This window comes from Leptodactylus fuscus, chromosome 7 (genome assembly GCF_031893055.1).
Source record: "Leptodactylus fuscus isolate aLepFus1 chromosome 7, aLepFus1.hap2, whole genome shotgun sequence".
In the NCBI taxonomy this organism is placed as follows: Eukaryota; Metazoa; Chordata; class Amphibia; order Anura; family Leptodactylidae; genus Leptodactylus; species Leptodactylus fuscus.
Genome location: NC_134271.1, coordinates 72,838,785 through 72,857,142, shown reverse-complemented (window position 1 = coordinate 72,857,142; position 18,358 = coordinate 72,838,785). Strand labels below are relative to the sequence as shown.

Below are 18,358 nucleotides of genomic sequence, written 5' to 3'. Positions count from 1 at the left end.
TAACTGTGAATTGAAGTTCTGGCCAGATGTTATTGAGATAATGGGTGAACTCCTCTAGTGTGGAAGGTGGTCCGCTCCAGATGCAGAATATATCATCGATATATCTTTTCCACACCTGAGAGAAGTTTTTAAAAAGGCTGTGGGTGTAAAAAACTTTTCCTCAAAGAGGGCCATGTACGCGTTAGCGTACGGTGGGGCCATGTTTGACCCCATGGCCGTGCCACGCCCCTGTACATAGTATTTGTCCTGAAACATAAAGAAATTTTCTTCAAGAATAATGTGTAGTAAATCGAGTATTAACTCGATCACACCCTGGTCTACGTTGGCTGTTTCCAATAATGTTTTAGTTGCCGTAATACCTTTGGGATGTTCAATGGAAGTGTAGAGGCTTACTACATCCCAAGTTACGAGGAAACAATCATGGGGTAGATCTGAGAGGCTACGTGTCAGCTCAAGGAAAGTTGAAGTGTCCAAAAGGAATGATTTGGTATCCTTAATGTGGGGTGTGAGGATTTTTTCGATAAATATAGCTAGGGGTGAGAAGATAGAATCTGTGGAGGCCACAATCGGGCGTCCAGGGGGATTTTGTAGTCTTTTATGGATTTTGGGTAATACGTAAATAACGGGGGTGATGGGATCCGTTTTGTTGAGAAAATCGTAGGTATAGGTATCAATATTGTTCCTGTGAAGGTGTTTATTGAGTGTAAATATAATCCTATCCCTAATCTTGGAGGTAGGGTTATAGGATATTGGAGTGTAAACCTCCCTGTCACTGAGTTGTCTGTGGATCTCATTGGTGTAGTCTATGCGATCCATTATTACTAAGGCTCCCCCCTTGTCCGCTGGTTTAATAATAATAGACTTGTCATCGAGGAGGGAATTAAGAGCCTGTTTCTCACTTATGGTGAGATTAGGAGGGCAAGTGAGTTTATTGTTTTCGACCTCTGTCCTAAAAGATTCCATATCCTTTTTGATAAGAGATATTACAGTTTCCACCGGAGGAGAATTTTTAGGAGGCATGAAAGAGCTTTTCTTGGTGAGACCCAAGTTTTTGCAACTGATCTTACTGGTTGTTTGCTCTATTGGTATAGGAGTAGGGTTTTTAGAAAAGTGTACCTTAAGACGTAAAGACCTGTACAATCTTTGTAAGTCAAGGTCGAGGTCGAATAAGTCGAACTTGTAGGTAGGGCAAAAGGATAGACCTCTCTGTAAGAGGTCCAGTTGTGCTGTAGTGAGGATTTTGGATGAAATATTAATGACAAGTGATTCAGTGCCTACCTGCGATCTCGTTGCCATAGGGGTAGGGGGGGCCGGGGGGGCCGTACGAGTAAATTGTCGACCTCTCCTTCTTGGTAGTCCCCTTGATGCTTGACCTGTAAGATAAGAGGAGCGATCGCTGCCTATACTCGAGTCGGATGAGTCAGGAGAGGTAAACCTTCGTCTTGGACCTTGTTTGATCTGTGGATAACCTTCCTTCCACTTGTACACTCGGTCATTTAGGTAATCCTCTTGATCGCGAAGAAATTTTCTCCGTTTCTGTGTTTGAAGATCTTTGCGGTATTGTAGCAAAGTAGTTTCCGTTTTTTCTCTTAAGGTGGTAAACTCCGACTCTGACATCGAGGTGCGTAATTGAGTTTCTGTGCTCTCAATCTGTGCGCGCAGAGTGGCAATGTTTTTTTGGAGAAAAGTGACGGTCAATGTCATAATGTCGAATGAACATTTGTTGAGGATTAACTCGAATTGACCGCAGAAATCTTTATCGTCTTTAAAGATGGTGGGGACCACCGACATCCTGAGTCCCCGTGGAATCCGTAGATTCTTGACATATTCTGCCAGTGTGACACAATGGAGTTCCATGCTTATCAATTTCTTACGGTCTTTTTCGTAATTGCGGGTCTTTGTTTCCACAGGTGCTGCATTGAGGAAATCACGATCGTAGGTAACTCCTGCCAATATTCCGGCAGTTTCTTCCTGGTTGTAGGAAAAAACCAGCCTTTCCATGGCCTGTCAGTCTCCTTCGCAATAGGTACTGTACTGGTAAGAGGGTTGCAGTAGGAGTAGTAATGGTGGTGTGAGCGTAGGGGCCCAACCCAACTTGATCATCAGAAATGGAACGTCACACAAAAGGTTGTGCTTCAAAAAATCTTTCAGTGTTTTATTAAGTGTTTCAAGTAGAGCTTTTAGGTGAAACGTTTTTCGGTACGTACAAGTACCTTCATCAGACTCTACATACAGAAAAAATAAATAGAAATACAATCATGTGAGGAGAAGTGCACATAATTTACAATATATACAACTTATATACATTTCAAGGCCCAGATGTGAAGAGGCAGGGAATACGATGGTAGATTTCCGATGTTTCTAGAGTCAATGTAGTACAGGCAGAACTAAGTGACAGGTAATGAGGTATACAAAAATGTATATAAGTTGTATATATTGTAAATTATGTGCACTTCTCCTCACATGATTGTATTTCTATTTATTTTTTCTGTATGTAGAGTCTGATGAAGGTACTTGTACGTACCGAAAAACGTTTCACCTAAAAGCTCTACTTGAAACACTTAATAAAACACTGAAAGATTTTTTGAAGCACAACCTTTTGTGTGACGTTCCATTTCTGATGGTCTTCTCAGATAAAACACAATCCTATTGATTTTAAATAAGCATTTGAGACATTGATTTTTTTTTGGCAGACAAACGGAGACTTGCTTTATTTTTATCAGTTTTGCTGACATTACAGTGTATGGAAACAGCACATGGGTGACCGTTTCCATGGATTCTAAACAAAGTATGGCAATTTTGTGAAAAGAAAAAAAGTTCTGTTTTTCACTGACTTCAAAAATCCAAAACACAGTGGGGAAATTCATGAACAAATCATGTGTTAGGAATAGAGATGAGCGAGTAGTGTTCGATCGAGTAGGTGTTCGATCAAATACTACGGTATTCGAAATACTCGTACTCGATCGAACACTACTAGCTGTTCAAAGTTTAAGGTTCGATGCAGAACCAGCAATGATTGGCAGAATGCTATACATTCTGCCAATCAACGCTGGTTCTTCTCTTACCTTTAGAAGTCTTCTCCGTGCAGCGTCCTCGTGGCGTCTTCCGGCTGGAATTCACTCTGCCTAGGCATCCGGCCTATGCAGAGCCGACTGCGCATGCGCGGGCATGCCCTCGCATGCGCAGTCGGCTCTGCTCAGGCGTCGGGCCGGTAGAGCCGACCGCGCATGCGGAGTCAGCTCTGCCTAGGCCCCGATTCCTTGGCAGAGTGAATTCCAGCCAGAAGAGGCCGCAGGGGCGCTGCGCCGGGAGAAGACTTCAAGGAGAATCCAGCCCGACCGTCACTTGTGGACTTGGTAAGTATAATTTTATCGAATTTTGCGTACCCCTGAAACGAGCATTTCCCCCCATAGACTATAATGGGGTTCGAAATCCATTTGAACAGTCGAACAGTGTGCGGCTGTTCGAATCGGATTTCGAACCTCGGTCATTTTAGTGTTCGCTCATCTCTAGTTAGGAATTTCAGTGTGTATTCCCATGGCATCCCTGCTCACTGCTACTGCCTTAAGGTTGCTTTGCCAAAACGTGAATCTTTCTGTCGTTAATCAGAGCTCTGAGATGCTGAACCAATCAGCAGCTGTGGATGGATATTTAAAGTCTGTTCTTAACTCCCAGCATCCTACTATTAGTTAATTTTGACTAGTTAGGTTCCTATTCACTGATTATATCTGATGGATTACTGTACTCCTGTTCTTGGCTTGTTTTATTAGATATACACTTGCTTATTGAATTTGGCTTGGACTCTTTCAGACTGACCTTGACTTGAATATGTTTATTCCTTTGATTCTGCTCTCCAGTTTTGACCTGCCCTGTTAGCTTTGCTGTGGGTCCTGGAGTCCTAGCTTGACTACAATTTGAAGAGCATCTATTTCTTACATTAAGTGTCTGGGGCAATAACCTGGGTACAAATCCAGCTCTAGACCACTGGTTTTGTGGTGCGCTCTGGTGAAGATGTTTGGGTTACCTTAGATGCTATTTCCCATAGCTGTGTGAAATATTGTAAGCTTGTGGGACATTGACATACAAATTATATTAAAAATGACACATTTTGAAAACAACGATTAAGCTTTATTCACTTAAAATTGTAAAAAACTCAAACTCTATATAGGTATAGTAGGAACATGGTCACATTTTCTCCATTGATTGATATTGACAGATGTTGTTAAATCAGAACATCACATTTGCATGGCTAGCTGCACAGGACAGCTAGTCAATAGAAACAGACCTTGGCATTACTGACCTACTTTTGGCTAGGAATGATTCTATTGGACGTACCGATTGCAATCAGATTGCGTGCAGATGTTGAGTTTAATTATCTTAACATTGTCAATCATTGCCATTAGCAACAGAGGCTGCTACATTGGTAATGGAGCCAAGTATACATAATCTGTCTGAAATATAATCTATTACAATCCTATGTCTGAGCTCAATGCCAGATGGTGCACTATTACAGATACATTCAGTAGGCTCTGCATTGGTTCAAAGGCCAAAATACACTAAAATCATAAAAATTATAAAATACAAATACAATGGAGTGGGACTTTTTTAGGGAGAGAAAAACATGCAGTTAACTGCTTCTTTATTGCAGTATACGTGGCTTAGTATGCAATGGCAAAAATATCTAAGAACTCAGTATTGTGCCCGCTCTGTTAGGCTATGCTCACACAACGGTCAAAAACAGCTATGTAATGGCCGTTTTTATAATAGCCATCACACAGTTGTTTTTAGAAAACATTTGGGCAGATTTATGAAATCTATTGCAGTGAAAAACTGTTTTAGTTGCCCATAGCAACCAATCACAGCACAGTTTTCATTTTTAAAACAACGCGGTTTGCACACAGTGGAAATGCAGTAGAAAAAAATTGGTATTCTACTGTTACAGCAAAGTGGATGGGATTTCCACAACCTTAGGCTGAGGCCCTATGTTGCAGAAACGCAACTTTTTTTGTTGCAGATTATACTCTTTTGTTCTTTTTTAACCAATGTCCAGTATGGATTAAGTAGGAGATAGAAGTATAAGAGCTTCCTATTTATTTTGTAACCACACTTCGCTTTGGCTCAAAAGAACGCAGCAAAAAGCTGCAACAAAAAAGCTGCATTTCCACAACATGGGACCTCAGCCTTTGCTTGCCTCCTTTATCTGAAAATCCACAATCACATTTAGCAACATGAAACATTTCACCATAGACTAGATGAATCAAAATGAACTAAAAATGCGCCATGTTTATGCCGGTATCTAGTCGTAACTACAGTAGGAATTAACATTTAGTAAGCAATCAAACATTGATGAATAAGCAATCTGATTGGTTAGTCAAAGTCTCCAAGTACAGCGTGAAAACTTTTGAGAAAAGAAGTTAGTGTTGGAGAGATGATAAGTTATATACATATAGGTCGGAAGAATATTTGTCCCAGAATGCAGTGCTGACATTTTGTACTCGTACACTAATGACTGTAGTGCCAGACAGCGCAGGAATGGGAATGAGTGGGAGTGACGACAGCATCTGAATTACACGACTTTAATTAGAAATTTGGTTGCTTTGTCAGCCCATGTTTTTTAATTACTCGCGAAAGATTAGAAAGGAGGAGGACGCTGTTTTCCTGCAGCTTTCTTGACAGGATTAGGAAATCCTCTCCTAGGAAAGAAATGTACAGTACAGATCTTAGGAACAAAAATATTGTGTTCTTTTTCTTCTTAAAGTCACTTTTAAGATATTTAATTGTAAAAATCAAAATGGTCTCTTTTCTTAGTATTAGCACATATTAGGATTCTGTGGGACAGTAGTGTCTAAAATGGGATAACCAGAACCAAGGTGGTCCACTAGAGAAGTGGAGGATCCCCCATGAGTCCAAGCTTTAGAATTTAGACCTTTAGACTTTTCCGTGATTATGTCTTAGGATATATTCTTATGCAGCAAATTTGTTGGAGAAATATACCCGTGAATATACCTTTAAGTAACAAGCAAAAATGATTTGTAAAATTAGAGAAGAAGTTATCTACTTTCAGCTACACTTCTCAACATTATTATATAACGTCTTGAAAAATTGCAGGTAACCAAGTAGCCTCAGGTCAGTCTGACGCATCTTCATGGACAAATAGACAATTGGTTCCTGGTACCAGGTCAGGTTTATTACTATGTGATGTGTTTCATTCAAGATGGGGGACCATTAGAGGAAGAGGAGGAGCTTCTGGGTGATCGTGAGACATAAATCCTACAAGAGCTATAACTGGTAATGCCTTGTCCTGACTTTAGTGCTTCTTTTCAGTTGACTAAACTTTTTAAGACTTTGGAGCCTACATAGGGCATAATGTTTGACAGATATGATTTATTTAAGTAAACACATGTGCAATACATTATTTATAGATTTAATTCCTACATAGAATTTACATTTTAGAATTTTTGTCTGCTCTAAATCAAAGGTGTTTTTTTGCTATGCAGGGTGAATATAATGTATGCTTCTCATTTGTTGTGAGCAGAAATCCTTTTTTCCACTACAGTAAAGTTCATAGATCACATTCTTCCATTGCATCTGTTTAGTCCTCTAATAAATGACATTTTACTATGTCCCGTTCTTCATTTACTCTCTGGCGTCTAATATTAACAAGTGCTGAAAATTAGCAATATATGACTAAGTCACATGTTATGCTGGGGGCCCTTAAATAAAGAGTGGAGATTTATGATCTCTTGAATTGAGAGTGTTATTTGTAATAATAAATGGCGGCACAATATAGAATGGAAAATACTGTTCACTCTAGTATGTCACACCCTGTGGGATGGTTTATCAAGATTGGTACAGCAATAGTGATGTGCCAGTCTTTCTCCAAGTGCAGCATATAATAGATTCATCATAATAGTTCTTGTTGATGAATCTGCTGGTGTATTACATCAATTCCAGTTTGTGGAAAAGCACTGGAAATCATTTAGAAATAGGTCATGCTTCATGAATTTGACATAAGGTATGAGTGTCCTATTTATCAATATATTTACCAGTGCTTTCTGCCTAAATCTATGCAAACTTTTTTGCTGATCTATAGCCATTAGTTAGAATTTCAGAAGATGCTCAAGTTATGTCACCATGGTCTGTATTTGACACATGGTCTACATCACAATATGTAAGAAGATTTATAATTTATGTCCGCTGTATTTTTTTAATCAGAAGATGCTACTTATACTAGATTATCCATCTTACTATTACAAATGGGCAAACTTAGCGTTTTGCAAATATTTGTGATGTTCACCCACCAGTTTAGTTTTCAAGTGCTATTATTATATCCTGGGGTCTTTTCAGATCTCAGAGTATATGTGTAGGTCCATGAGAGAAGTAGAAACATGTTAGACAGTCATAGTTATCTTCTCTCATCTCTCCTGGGATCCCTCTTCAAGGGTCTTTTGCCCTCTTCCTGCCTCCTGGGTGATACTCATGCCTATGATTTGGCCCTTGGGGTGTTTCAGTCACAGATCTCAATGGTTCCCCAAGGCTTTTGACGTCACCCAGGAGACTGGAAGAGGATCAAAGATACCTTCAAAATAGCAACAAATATTGCAGGGGAGCCCAAGAATGGCAAGGGCAGGTGAGTGTGACTGATTACAATAATAATGTATGGGTACAAACACCAGTACTTTACCAAACCGGTTTGCTCATCGCTAATGACTATGTATAAGGATGATGTGTAACATATATCAGGTGGCATATATAGTGGTGTAGAACACTGTCTCTTGCAGTGGTTTTTAGAGATTTCTTACTAAACCGTGGCATTCAAGGGGTTAAGACCCCCATCAGAGCCGTGCTCTGACCAGGGGTTAATGAGCAGGGTGTTAGTTGTCATGGGCGTTCATAAAGGGGTTAAAGGGCTGTGACATCACAGTGCTGGCTGCTGATTGGCTGCACACATGGCATTGTGATTGATCCCACGTTCACAAAGTTCCTTGCCCCATGTCCACTTTATGAAAAAATTTGATTAGTTACCACAAAGTATGGATTTCTCTCGTGCATCCTCTATACTCTGGAACACCTTACCACGACATATAAGAAGGACCCCCACAATCACAGGATTCAAGAAGGTGCTGAAGACTCATCTATTCACGAAGGCATACAACCTCCAATAACACTATCACCGCACCACCATCTGTACAGTCTCCCCCTCTCCTTCTGTCTCTACCCCCTTCCCTCATAGATTGTAAGCCCTCGCGGCCAGGGCCCTCTACCCCACTGTGCCAGTCAGTCATTGTTAGTATTATATCTACCTGTATATTCTGTGTACTGTATGTAACCCCCAAATGTAAAGCACCATGGAATTAATGGTGCTATATAAATAAATAAATAATAATAATAATAATAATAATAATAATATGAGGAAATCCGGACTCGATGAAATAAAATATTTCCTGAAATTCAAATTGAATTCCGCTTCGTCAGCTTTGCTCATCTTGATTTGATTTGCTCATCTCTAATAATTATATACCAGAAAAGATCCAGGATACACCAGCATGCATACATATTACTATGTACAAGAAGATATGTAATTTATAACTGACGTAAATATGTAATTGTATTCTGAAAGGAGTCCTGGTTATATCAGCACGGTCCTTATCACTATATATAGGTATATGTATAACTTATACAAGATGACCATATATAATTACAGAAGGTGTCCAGGTTATACACGGACAATCTTACTGTTATGTTACCTATTGAATATAAATGAACCTTTTATAAACTGAAGATGAAATGAAGATAAAATGAATGGATGACTTTCTGTATAAAGCCCCTTTTCTATATGTGTTCATTCTTTGCATCTGTAAGTAGAGATGAATATACAGTGCTCTGCCCATCTTTCGCCCTGTCCTGTACAGTAAAACACAGCGTTAGTTATCTACTTATCAAGAGGCTGACTGGGTGGCTTAGGATAAACAGACGTTTCTGGACTGACTTAAACACAGACAAATGTCTTTGCAAAGCACCGCACTGTCGGAGCATTTAAGAAGTGGAAACTTCCTTAAAAGCAAAATGGAAAAGCAACGTAGGGTTTTTCTGTGGTATATTTGATCAGTTGTCAGCCAGATTGGTGACTGCAGATGAGATTTCCCTTATTTAAAGGAGAAAATGAGATTCTTATGTTTCAGAAAATGGAAACATATAAATAGATTTCTTTGTAAAACTAATTATTAAAACAGTGATTTTGATGAACTGCTGTCCTCCGGGCTGAGCGCTGTGGAGTATATAGTTAGATATGCGTAGCCTTTTTGACACTGGTCATTCTTTGCAGCGACTTGAATCACGATGATTTCAAAGAAATTGTCTCCAGGGTGTTTCATACATTATGACATCATTCATATGGATGATAAAAGGCCTGTAGAGATGTACAGCAAAACTGCTCAGAGACACACAGATAGTTTGACCAATAACCAAAAATCTGGAACTGTCTATATAGAAAATAGATGCTTTGGATAAAGGATAACTGAGATCAATAGCTTGTAAACCTTTTAATGAATATGTAACATCAGCCAAATATGTATACATACAATAAAAGGGTACAGTATTATGGTATCGGATTTTGGCGCATAAGTCGGAAAAGTCTGGTCATGCTGTTTGCTAGGAATGTCTTGCACAGGTTCCCTCCACCTATTAGTAACAGAATAGGACTAGAGATGGATGATTCTTGTGAGATTTGTTTCATGAATATTCACAAGGTTCGCCTGCCTGTTATCCCAAATCAAAAGTGCAATTATTTTACCCTGGGGTCCAGGAGTGAATCTGCCTTTTTCGCCGCCCGAAGCGGACGACAGAAAGCCGCCCCCCTTCCACCCCGGGAGGAGGAGACGGAGCGGACGGGGCGTGGCGGGGCAGAGCGAAGGGGGGTGGGGCGGAGCGAAGGAGGCGTGGCAGAGCAGTGTTAGCAGGCAGAGAGCAGGCAGGTAGAGGACCTGCTCTCTGCCTGAGCGTGAGGGGAGGCCGCTGGAGCAGCGCTGCTCCAGCGGCCTCCCCAATCCACCGCTCGCTCACGGTGACGCTAAGCCAGTCCAGGATAGCTTGTCCTGGACTGGCTTAGGTAAGCAAAAATGCCGTCCTCCCCGGGGCCCTGGCATAGCGCTGCCTGAAGCAGTCGCTTCAGGTTGCCTCATGGGAGGTGCGGCGCTGCTGGGGTCTCTTTAGACCCCAGAGTGTAATATGTAGTTGCCCTGGGAATATGCTCCTCACATGACTGCTAATGCCCAATCACAGACTTCAGTAGTCCCCCAGGGCCTATGATGTCACCAAGGAGAACTGGACACCTGAAGGGAGACCAAAAGAGAGGGAAAGTGAATTTACGTGTTTATTATGTCTCCACACCTCGCCAGGGTCTCTACTTATAATTTGGGATTTAAGAGATCCCCAAGTATAGTAGTGTTTTGTGGGTAGAGAACCCAATAAGTTTTGGATTCGCATTAAATCACAAACTTTTGGAAAAATTCAAAAATGAACACAATTGGGAAGCATTGCATTCATATGAATGAGTTATTATGGCAGCAAGCGCATGGATTTCTGCAATCCTCAAATCAGATGAATTGGATAGTTGCAGAAACATTTATAATAAAATCTGCAGCTTGTGCATTCTGGATGATAGTAGTTGACAATTTACATATTCGTGGTAGAAAAATGTCCTGATTCTAGCAAAAATTCATGGAAAACTTAGCAGGACCTTCTGTGAGCACTTTATTTTTAGGAGAGCCAATAATCCCACCATATACGTTTGCAATTATTTGTTGGACTGCTTTAATAAAATCTCTTAAACTTCGATATTGGCCGCTAAGCCTAATATAAACCTAATGTATGCAATATATTAGATATATATACTGGAATCATTTGTAGCATTTTCACAGAGAACTAGAGACACCTAAACATGCATAAGAAATAGTATATACCAGAAACCATATACAGGAATAAGAAAAAAGAAGGCTAACATAATAATAAAAGGTAGAAAGGACCAACTGATACTGGTTCATTGCTAGAAAATGATGTCCATATGCTCCATACAACAGCTGCTCATTCAAGCCGTACTCTGCAATGGAATGGTGTCCGGGGTATTTTTCTTCTTAATTGGTGGTGAATGGGCCAAGTGACAGAAGATCACGATAAGAATAATTCCTTTAAAATAGCAATAGATACAGAAATATCCTTAATAAGGGTTTCCTGGTCTGAACACTACTGTAATGCTTGATGATTTGTGCATAGAATAACAATAGCATAAGTTTAGTGCTTATTGATGGGAAGTTTATGAGGCCTCACATAACATACTTACCTATAGCTGCCAAAGTGCCCAATGTGATGCCAAGAGCTGATGAGAGTGTGGGTATTCCCTCCATCCTGCCCACGTCTATCCTGCAGAAACCTCTGGTACTACAGCGACATACTTTGACTGAGGAGTAAAAGGAGATCGTTATTCACATATGTATAATGCGGTCCTGAGTAATGTGAGGTAGACTGGTCGCTATGGAGGATGTGTTATTTCACAACCCCTGAGGGCTAAGGCCCCATGTAGCGGGCTGCAGTAAAAAAGCACTGTGGGAAAAACCGTGTTTTCACAGAAAGTCTGAAGAGGTTTCCACCAGCCGGTGTTTCCATAGGTATAATTGACATGCTATGATTTCCAAACCCGTGACGGTTTTGGAAACCACGGCATGTCCGCTGTGCATATTTTTCCGCATAGTGGGGATGGGATTTGCCTTTAAACTGGAAATTTTAACTTCACTAAGAAATATTAGAGGATAAAGAAGAATATGGAACTTGTGTAGGATGTAATGGGTAAATATGTGTCATCCACATTTTGACACCCTGCTAATGTCCTTGTGTTAGCTGTAATATGTTTCATAGATCTTCTAAACCCATGTGGGGGCAAAATAAACAGCTTTTCAGCCTAATGATTGCATATAACAATTACAACACCTTACAAAGAGCTCTGGGATATGAGCTGAGTCACTCGCTCAGAACATAATGATGAGCGCTATTTGTCCACATTTGCAGCCCTTTCAGTTTTTCTCAAAATTATTTCATAATCAAACTTAATAGAGAGTGTGGAGCGGCTTCAATGAAAGGATTGACTGTTTTTGATAGGGCATAGGCTGGCATCCCCCCGGGACTTGAAGCTGAGCAGCAGGAATGCTACTTCTTCTTGGAACTAAATGATCTTCCCTCTGAGAAGCTAGCTGTTACATACATGTGTTCTTATATAAGGAAAATTGAGTCTGTGTGGTTAACACACAATGCTACATCTAGTCTGTTGATGTCGAGAAGAGGAGACCATGACACAAACAGTACAATGTATTATAAGCTCTTAAAGTAAATTTTATCTGGAAAGGTAATACAAGTATAAGACTTGAGGTGCTTCTGACAGACAATGACTTTCTTTTTCTGCTGAAGTCAGCCGATCACCTGATCAATGAGCAAATGTTTGTTTACCTGGTGACTGTCAGCACCTCTAGTTAAGCCGATTGTCAGGAACAAGTGATCCCGACAATTGGCTTTACTAGAGCTCTAATAAGCGAGTCAGGTTATCAAAGTCTGTTTATAGAGACCCTTAGTTGACCAACACTTGGGGTGCAGAACAATAAACCACTGACCTCTCTGTTATACAGACATACATTATTTAGTTTTTTATGTTCACATTGTCGCCACCAAGAGAACTATTAATTGTGCTGTCATACTCTGGTATACAGAAACAGCTGATGTGAAGAAGACTTTTCCATTTAGCCTCAAAGCTTTGCTTGCAACTTGCAAGTTGTTACGCTGATCATTAAATTTTTGAAGAGGTAACAGCAACAACAGGGTAAGGGCCCGAGCAGAAGGAGTTAACGTGAGCGCATTTTAACATAATACACGTGTATAGAATGCACATGTTAAAGAGGACCTTTCATGGTTTGGGGCACAGGCAGTTCTATATACTGCTGGAAAGCTGACAGTGCGCTGAATTCGGCTTTCCTGATCTGTGCCCTGGGTAAAGCTCTATCGGTGCCGGTACCGTAGCTCTTTACAGTCAGAAGGGCGTTCCTGACAGTCAGTCAGGTACATCTTTCTTCAAAGCAGTGCTTATTGTGCTGTACAGTGTGAGCGGGGAGGAACGCCCCCTCCCCTCCTGATAATACGCCCCCCTCCCCACTCACACTGTACAGCGCGATAGGAGCTGCTGTGAAGAAGGACATACCTGACTGTCAGAAACGCCCATCTGACTGTAAAGAGCTACGGTACTGGAACAGATAGTTCTTTAACCGGGGCACAGATCGGGAAAGCTGACAGTGCGCTGAATTCAGCGCACTGTCTGCTTTCCAGCAGTATATAGAACTGCCTGTGCCACAAACCATGAAAGGTCCTCTTTAAAATAACACTCCCATTGACTCCAATGAAATTTTTTACACATGTAAAAACGCAACACATTTTTACACGTGTAAAAAATTTCATTGAAGTCAATGGGAGTGTTATTTTAACATGTGTATTCTATACACATGTATTATGCTAAAATGCACTCGCATTAACTCCATGTGCATGGGCCCTAATACAGACTCGACCAGCAGGTGGCAGACTAAAACAGACCCAAATGAGAATCAGCCAGGAATAGCCTGGTGACTTTGTGGGGCTGACTTCATTTTACAAGTTGTTAAAACACCATCATTCAGTTACCAGGAGGATTATAGTTGCTGCCAAGGAAGAAATGAAGCTTTGTTATTGTGATTTTTCTCTGCTTGACAAGCATTATAACATTTCCCAGCCAGGCAGTGCTAAATGTCAAGGAATTATAGAAAATTAACTGTGGTCTTTGTAATAAAGAAATGGCAGCGCTGATGAGAACTTACTTATTATATCATTATACTTGCCCTTTACATGGGGAATAATAATCGGGGTGTAACTTGTGTTATTCTGCAGTGTATATAAAGCATGCTGCTACAAGTCTGATCTCTTTTAAAGGAAATAGAAACTAACATTCATTTTAAAATGAATAGAAGTGATATAGATACGGACAGTATTCCTACAAAAGAACGGTACCCGCTAGTGGGGAAGTTTCCTTAGAAAATTAATGTTATATTGTTCCTAGATGTGTCCATTTTATATATGTATCACTCAAGTCTCGATTTAGTTATAAGAAGACTGAATATAATAATTAAACATCAGTTGCTATGGCAGCTGAGCAGAGTATAATTTATGTCATACAAAAGGATGTTTCATTCTGAATCACATGAAAATTAAAATGCTTGACCATTCACAGTTACTGGCTGATCCTGATGCATCCTTATAACCAGAACTAAATCTGTAGAATTATCTTGTACTGTAAGCTATGGTGTTCATTGCTTAGATTGTTAGGTCAAGGGGACAATTCTGCACTTATTCTATGTCTATCATCACCTACTTTATAAAGGGGATGTTAAATTAAGGCAAGGTTCACACTAGTGCTGGGCTCTCTGCCATTCGGGTCTGAAAGATGGAGAGTCCGTCCACTAAAACAGCAGTACCCACACACCCCTAAACCACAATGGAAACTGCCAGGTGTCCGTTGGGTTTCCCCTGTTTTTATACTGAAATCAGCAGAGATCTCTGACACAGATGTAAACCTAACTTACAGTGGTTATGTATCCCTCTATGGGGAGGTCCAATTATGTAAGATAACTTATTCTGGAGACCATATAAGACAGCTGTAATTCAATAAGGGTTTCTTTTGTGATCACCTTAGAAGAGACTCTGAAGCATGATGTGCTTATCATTAGATGACAGTTTTCCATGCCTATATTTATGACTGATTGCTAAAACTGTTCACTCTTATGGGGCAAGGATATAAATAAGTTTCTACCTGTGTTTCTCCAAAAATAAACCCTACCCTGAAAATAAGTCCTCAGTGGCCCATACCTTTCACGTTGCAAGCTGGCTCCAGTGCGGTGAGATCGCGAGAGCTGACCTGTTCCTTTGACAGCTGGGAGCCTTAAGAAGGCTCCCAGGCCTGTCATAGAAATATTTCTATTGAGGCTGGTCTATGACAACCTCAATAGCAATGTAGATAATCTCCCATAGGCTACAATACTATGGGATGATTGCAGGTTTAAGCCTCCGGGGGGGGGGGGGGGGGGGTTAATAGTAAAAACAAACCAAAAAACAAACCATATTAAATTTAAAAATTATTTGTCCTCTATGGTAAATGTCGAGAAAAAATATTAAAAGTGCCAAACTGCCGTTTTTTCGCTGTTTCAACTGTGATAAAAATTGAAATAGAAAGCGATCAAATGTGTGATTGTTGTTCAAGGAAAAAAATAAGATCTACCCCGAAAATAAGTCCTAGCCCTTTTTTGGAAGAAAAATAATATAAAACCCTGTCTTATTTTCAGAGAAACACGGTATTAAGGAACCAAGTAGAAGTAAGGAATTAAGTAGAAGTAAGGAACTAAGTAGAAGTAAGCTGACTGCTCACAAGAGGGTTACAGGACTCCTGTCTAGAAGTTACAATGTGCATAGTAGATTTATCTCTGGATAGTGTTGTCATGGACTGAGGACTTTAATGTTACATAATTCATGTAGCAAGTTAGACTGTATCTAAACGATGATGTCACAGTAAGAGTATAACACAGCCTCACAATTTTTATGAAAGGTTTTTTTGTGAGTGGATGGTGACATTCCAGGTTTGGATCTTACAAACTGAGGAAGATTTTCAACGCTAGGTGCACTTTTCTTAGGCCTCAAATCCTACACCTTTGGGATAGGCTCCTAGTAAAATAACCTTTATTGCACCACATTGGCAAGTTGAGCCCCAACCCTACTTTTTTGGAGGATCGGTCCTTCCCTTGTGCGCCACAACGCATGGCCACTGCCCTGACAAAACATTATCCTTGCTTGAATATGAGCAACTCTCCGAGTTATCTCTACTGGGAGACTCTCTCAATACCATTGGTTTACTTCTGCTCTTGAAGGTTAAATCCACATGTGATCTCTTACCAGTTTCTTGGGTCTGGGTGTTCGACCCCAACAGATCAAATGCTGTTGACCTATCCTGTGCATAGGTCAACAGTATAAAAACTCAATTTTGGGCTGTAAAATCCCCTTAGGTACTCAGATGAAGACAAGGTGGCTTGTTGTTGAAGCTTCTGGCATTCAATACCTAGAACATTTGCCCCTGTTGCTTTCGCCAAAAGAGAGCTTGGTATCTCTCTAACTAGCATTAGCAAAAAATGTGTCCCAACTCCAAACTGCCTATGGCCTGCCATGCAAACCTCCTTCTATCTCCCCTCGCTTTTTACCTCACCATTCTCTTATTTAAGTTTTCCTTTCGCTCTTTTTTCCCTTCCACTATTTCTTTCCTTTACAATTTTTTCTTTTCCTTCCTACAAGCCATGTTGCTTTGTTCTATACACTGAGTTTTGTTTAGAGGGTTTTACTTAGCTTGTACATGTTCTTAAGCAGCTTCTTACATCCAGTTTTTGCTCTATTGCTGAATTTGTCACTTGGAATCTTTTTGTCTACTTCTAAAAATAGACAATAATCTTTCATTTTGAAAAGAAAAATGTAATGTTCTTACATTAATAGGAAAACCCATTCAGACATTACCAGGCCAAAAGTCCTGGTCCTGGAATTGTGGCTATATACCTGTAAGTCATAAACCTGATATGATGTTCTGGAAACTGCTAAGATATATCAAGATCTGAAAGTAAAAAAAAAAAAAAAAAAAAAGTAATATGATGTGAAATAAAATTGGTAAACGTTTTCCTTTAATACCATTTACCATTCTTCTGATGCCATTTAGTCTCCAAAAGCCCTAAAATTAGCTCTGCATGTCTTCGCCTTTCTGGTCCCGTGAGATGTGTGGCGGTGTATGTGTCTGGCACTCAGCACCATCCAGCCAACAAAGTACACAGTCGTAGCTCACCAGAAGATGAATGTAAGCGAGCACTCAAAACACACTTAAAATAGAACGATGTGTCTGACTGGGGGCACAAGCAGCACGAGTCATTAGTAACAGAAATCCTTCCTTGCCAAGAAAAATGTTTATTGGGCTAGAGAGCCAATGTTTCTATGTGACAAGCACCCTTTAGCTGACACACCACATATACAGACTATGGTCAACTTTAAGGAAGGGAATCTGGGGTACACAAGTACATTTTTTTAAGGATTTGCATTGCCTGCATATTCTGTTATGTCTTCATTTGTAGCATGTGAAGCTAAGTAAGAATGCAATGGGTAAATCAAATACTTTATGTATTCCATTCTGCTTATCAACATCGCTCTATAGTTTGTTGTCAGACTTTAAGGTCATGTTCACACATAGTGTATTTTCCGTATTTTTGGTTGCTGCAGTGATTTATACTGGAGTTGCTAATGTTGCTATAATTTTTTTACATGGCTTTACCTTTCAGTCGTACAGATTTACTCTGCGGATCAGTTCTATTGTCAGTGATGATGATCGGCACATGATGAACCGCAGGTTCTATATAATCGACTGCCATGGCTAGATAAGCATGGGTGCCTGTGAAATAAGAATACAAACCTGAGCAGTACAATGTGAAAATGATATATATATATATTTATATATTTTTCACCATACTGTAACCTATGAAAAACGACTTCTTTCAAGATACAATATGATAGAACATGCACCATAAAATTTTCATTTCCATAGGGAAAAATGAAGCTGTGCAGCCTGAAAACCATTTACTTTACTGAAATGAGGGGTATAAACCATGACATGCGTCTCCCTGTAGACATACCACTAAAAATCAAAGCAAATTCACAGAACAAGATGATTAAAGAGAGTCTGTCAGCACTAAAAACAGTATCAAAGTAATAATAGGGCTGGTTCTACACTTTCCAAAGATGTCTTTCTTATTCTGTATTGCAACTCCAATTTCATTAAAACCAGTGTTTTATTCTCATGCAAATTAGCTGAAAAAGGTTTTCTTCTTCATGCTGGGGCTTCAATTTCTGCTCCAGATAACCACCCTTAACTACAGACAAGTTGTGACAAAGTGGCAGATCTCACTCAAGCAATGGAGGATGGAGCTGGGTGGTGATTAGGGAAAGTTATTCAGCACCTAGTTCCAGCAGGAGAAGAAACACCCCTAAAGACCTTTTGAGTTAATTTGCAGAAATATGTAAATGGAGCTACAATGCAGAATAAGAGAGGCATCTTTGGAAAGTTCACAAGAAGCTCTACGAGGTCATTCAAATGATACAAATTTTCCTGCTGACAGACTCCCTTTAACCTTTATTAAATAATATAAGGACTCATTTTAAAAAGCCACACAATATTTTTGTTTTATTTTACTTGATAGTAAATAAAGCCACAATCTCTTCC

General features: G+C 40.0%; 1 protein-coding gene across 1 annotated transcript in view; it reads right to left on the bottom strand.

Moving 5' to 3' along the window:
* Window positions 1-10,814: 10,814 nt before the first annotated feature.
* CDH16 (cadherin 16) overlaps window positions 10,815-18,358 on the bottom strand; it is a 120,163-nt gene continuing 112,619 nt past the window's right edge. The window contains exons 15-17 of the mRNA XM_075282108.1: window positions 17,414-17,530; window positions 11,339-11,455; window positions 10,815-11,184 (exon numbers count right to left, since the gene is read on the bottom strand). Coding sequence (XP_075138209.1) covers window positions 11,087-11,184; window positions 11,339-11,455; window positions 17,414-17,530 — 332 coding nt within the window. The 3' untranslated portion in view covers window positions 10,815-11,086. The remainder of the gene's footprint in view (window positions 11,185-11,338; window positions 11,456-17,413; window positions 17,531-18,358) is intronic.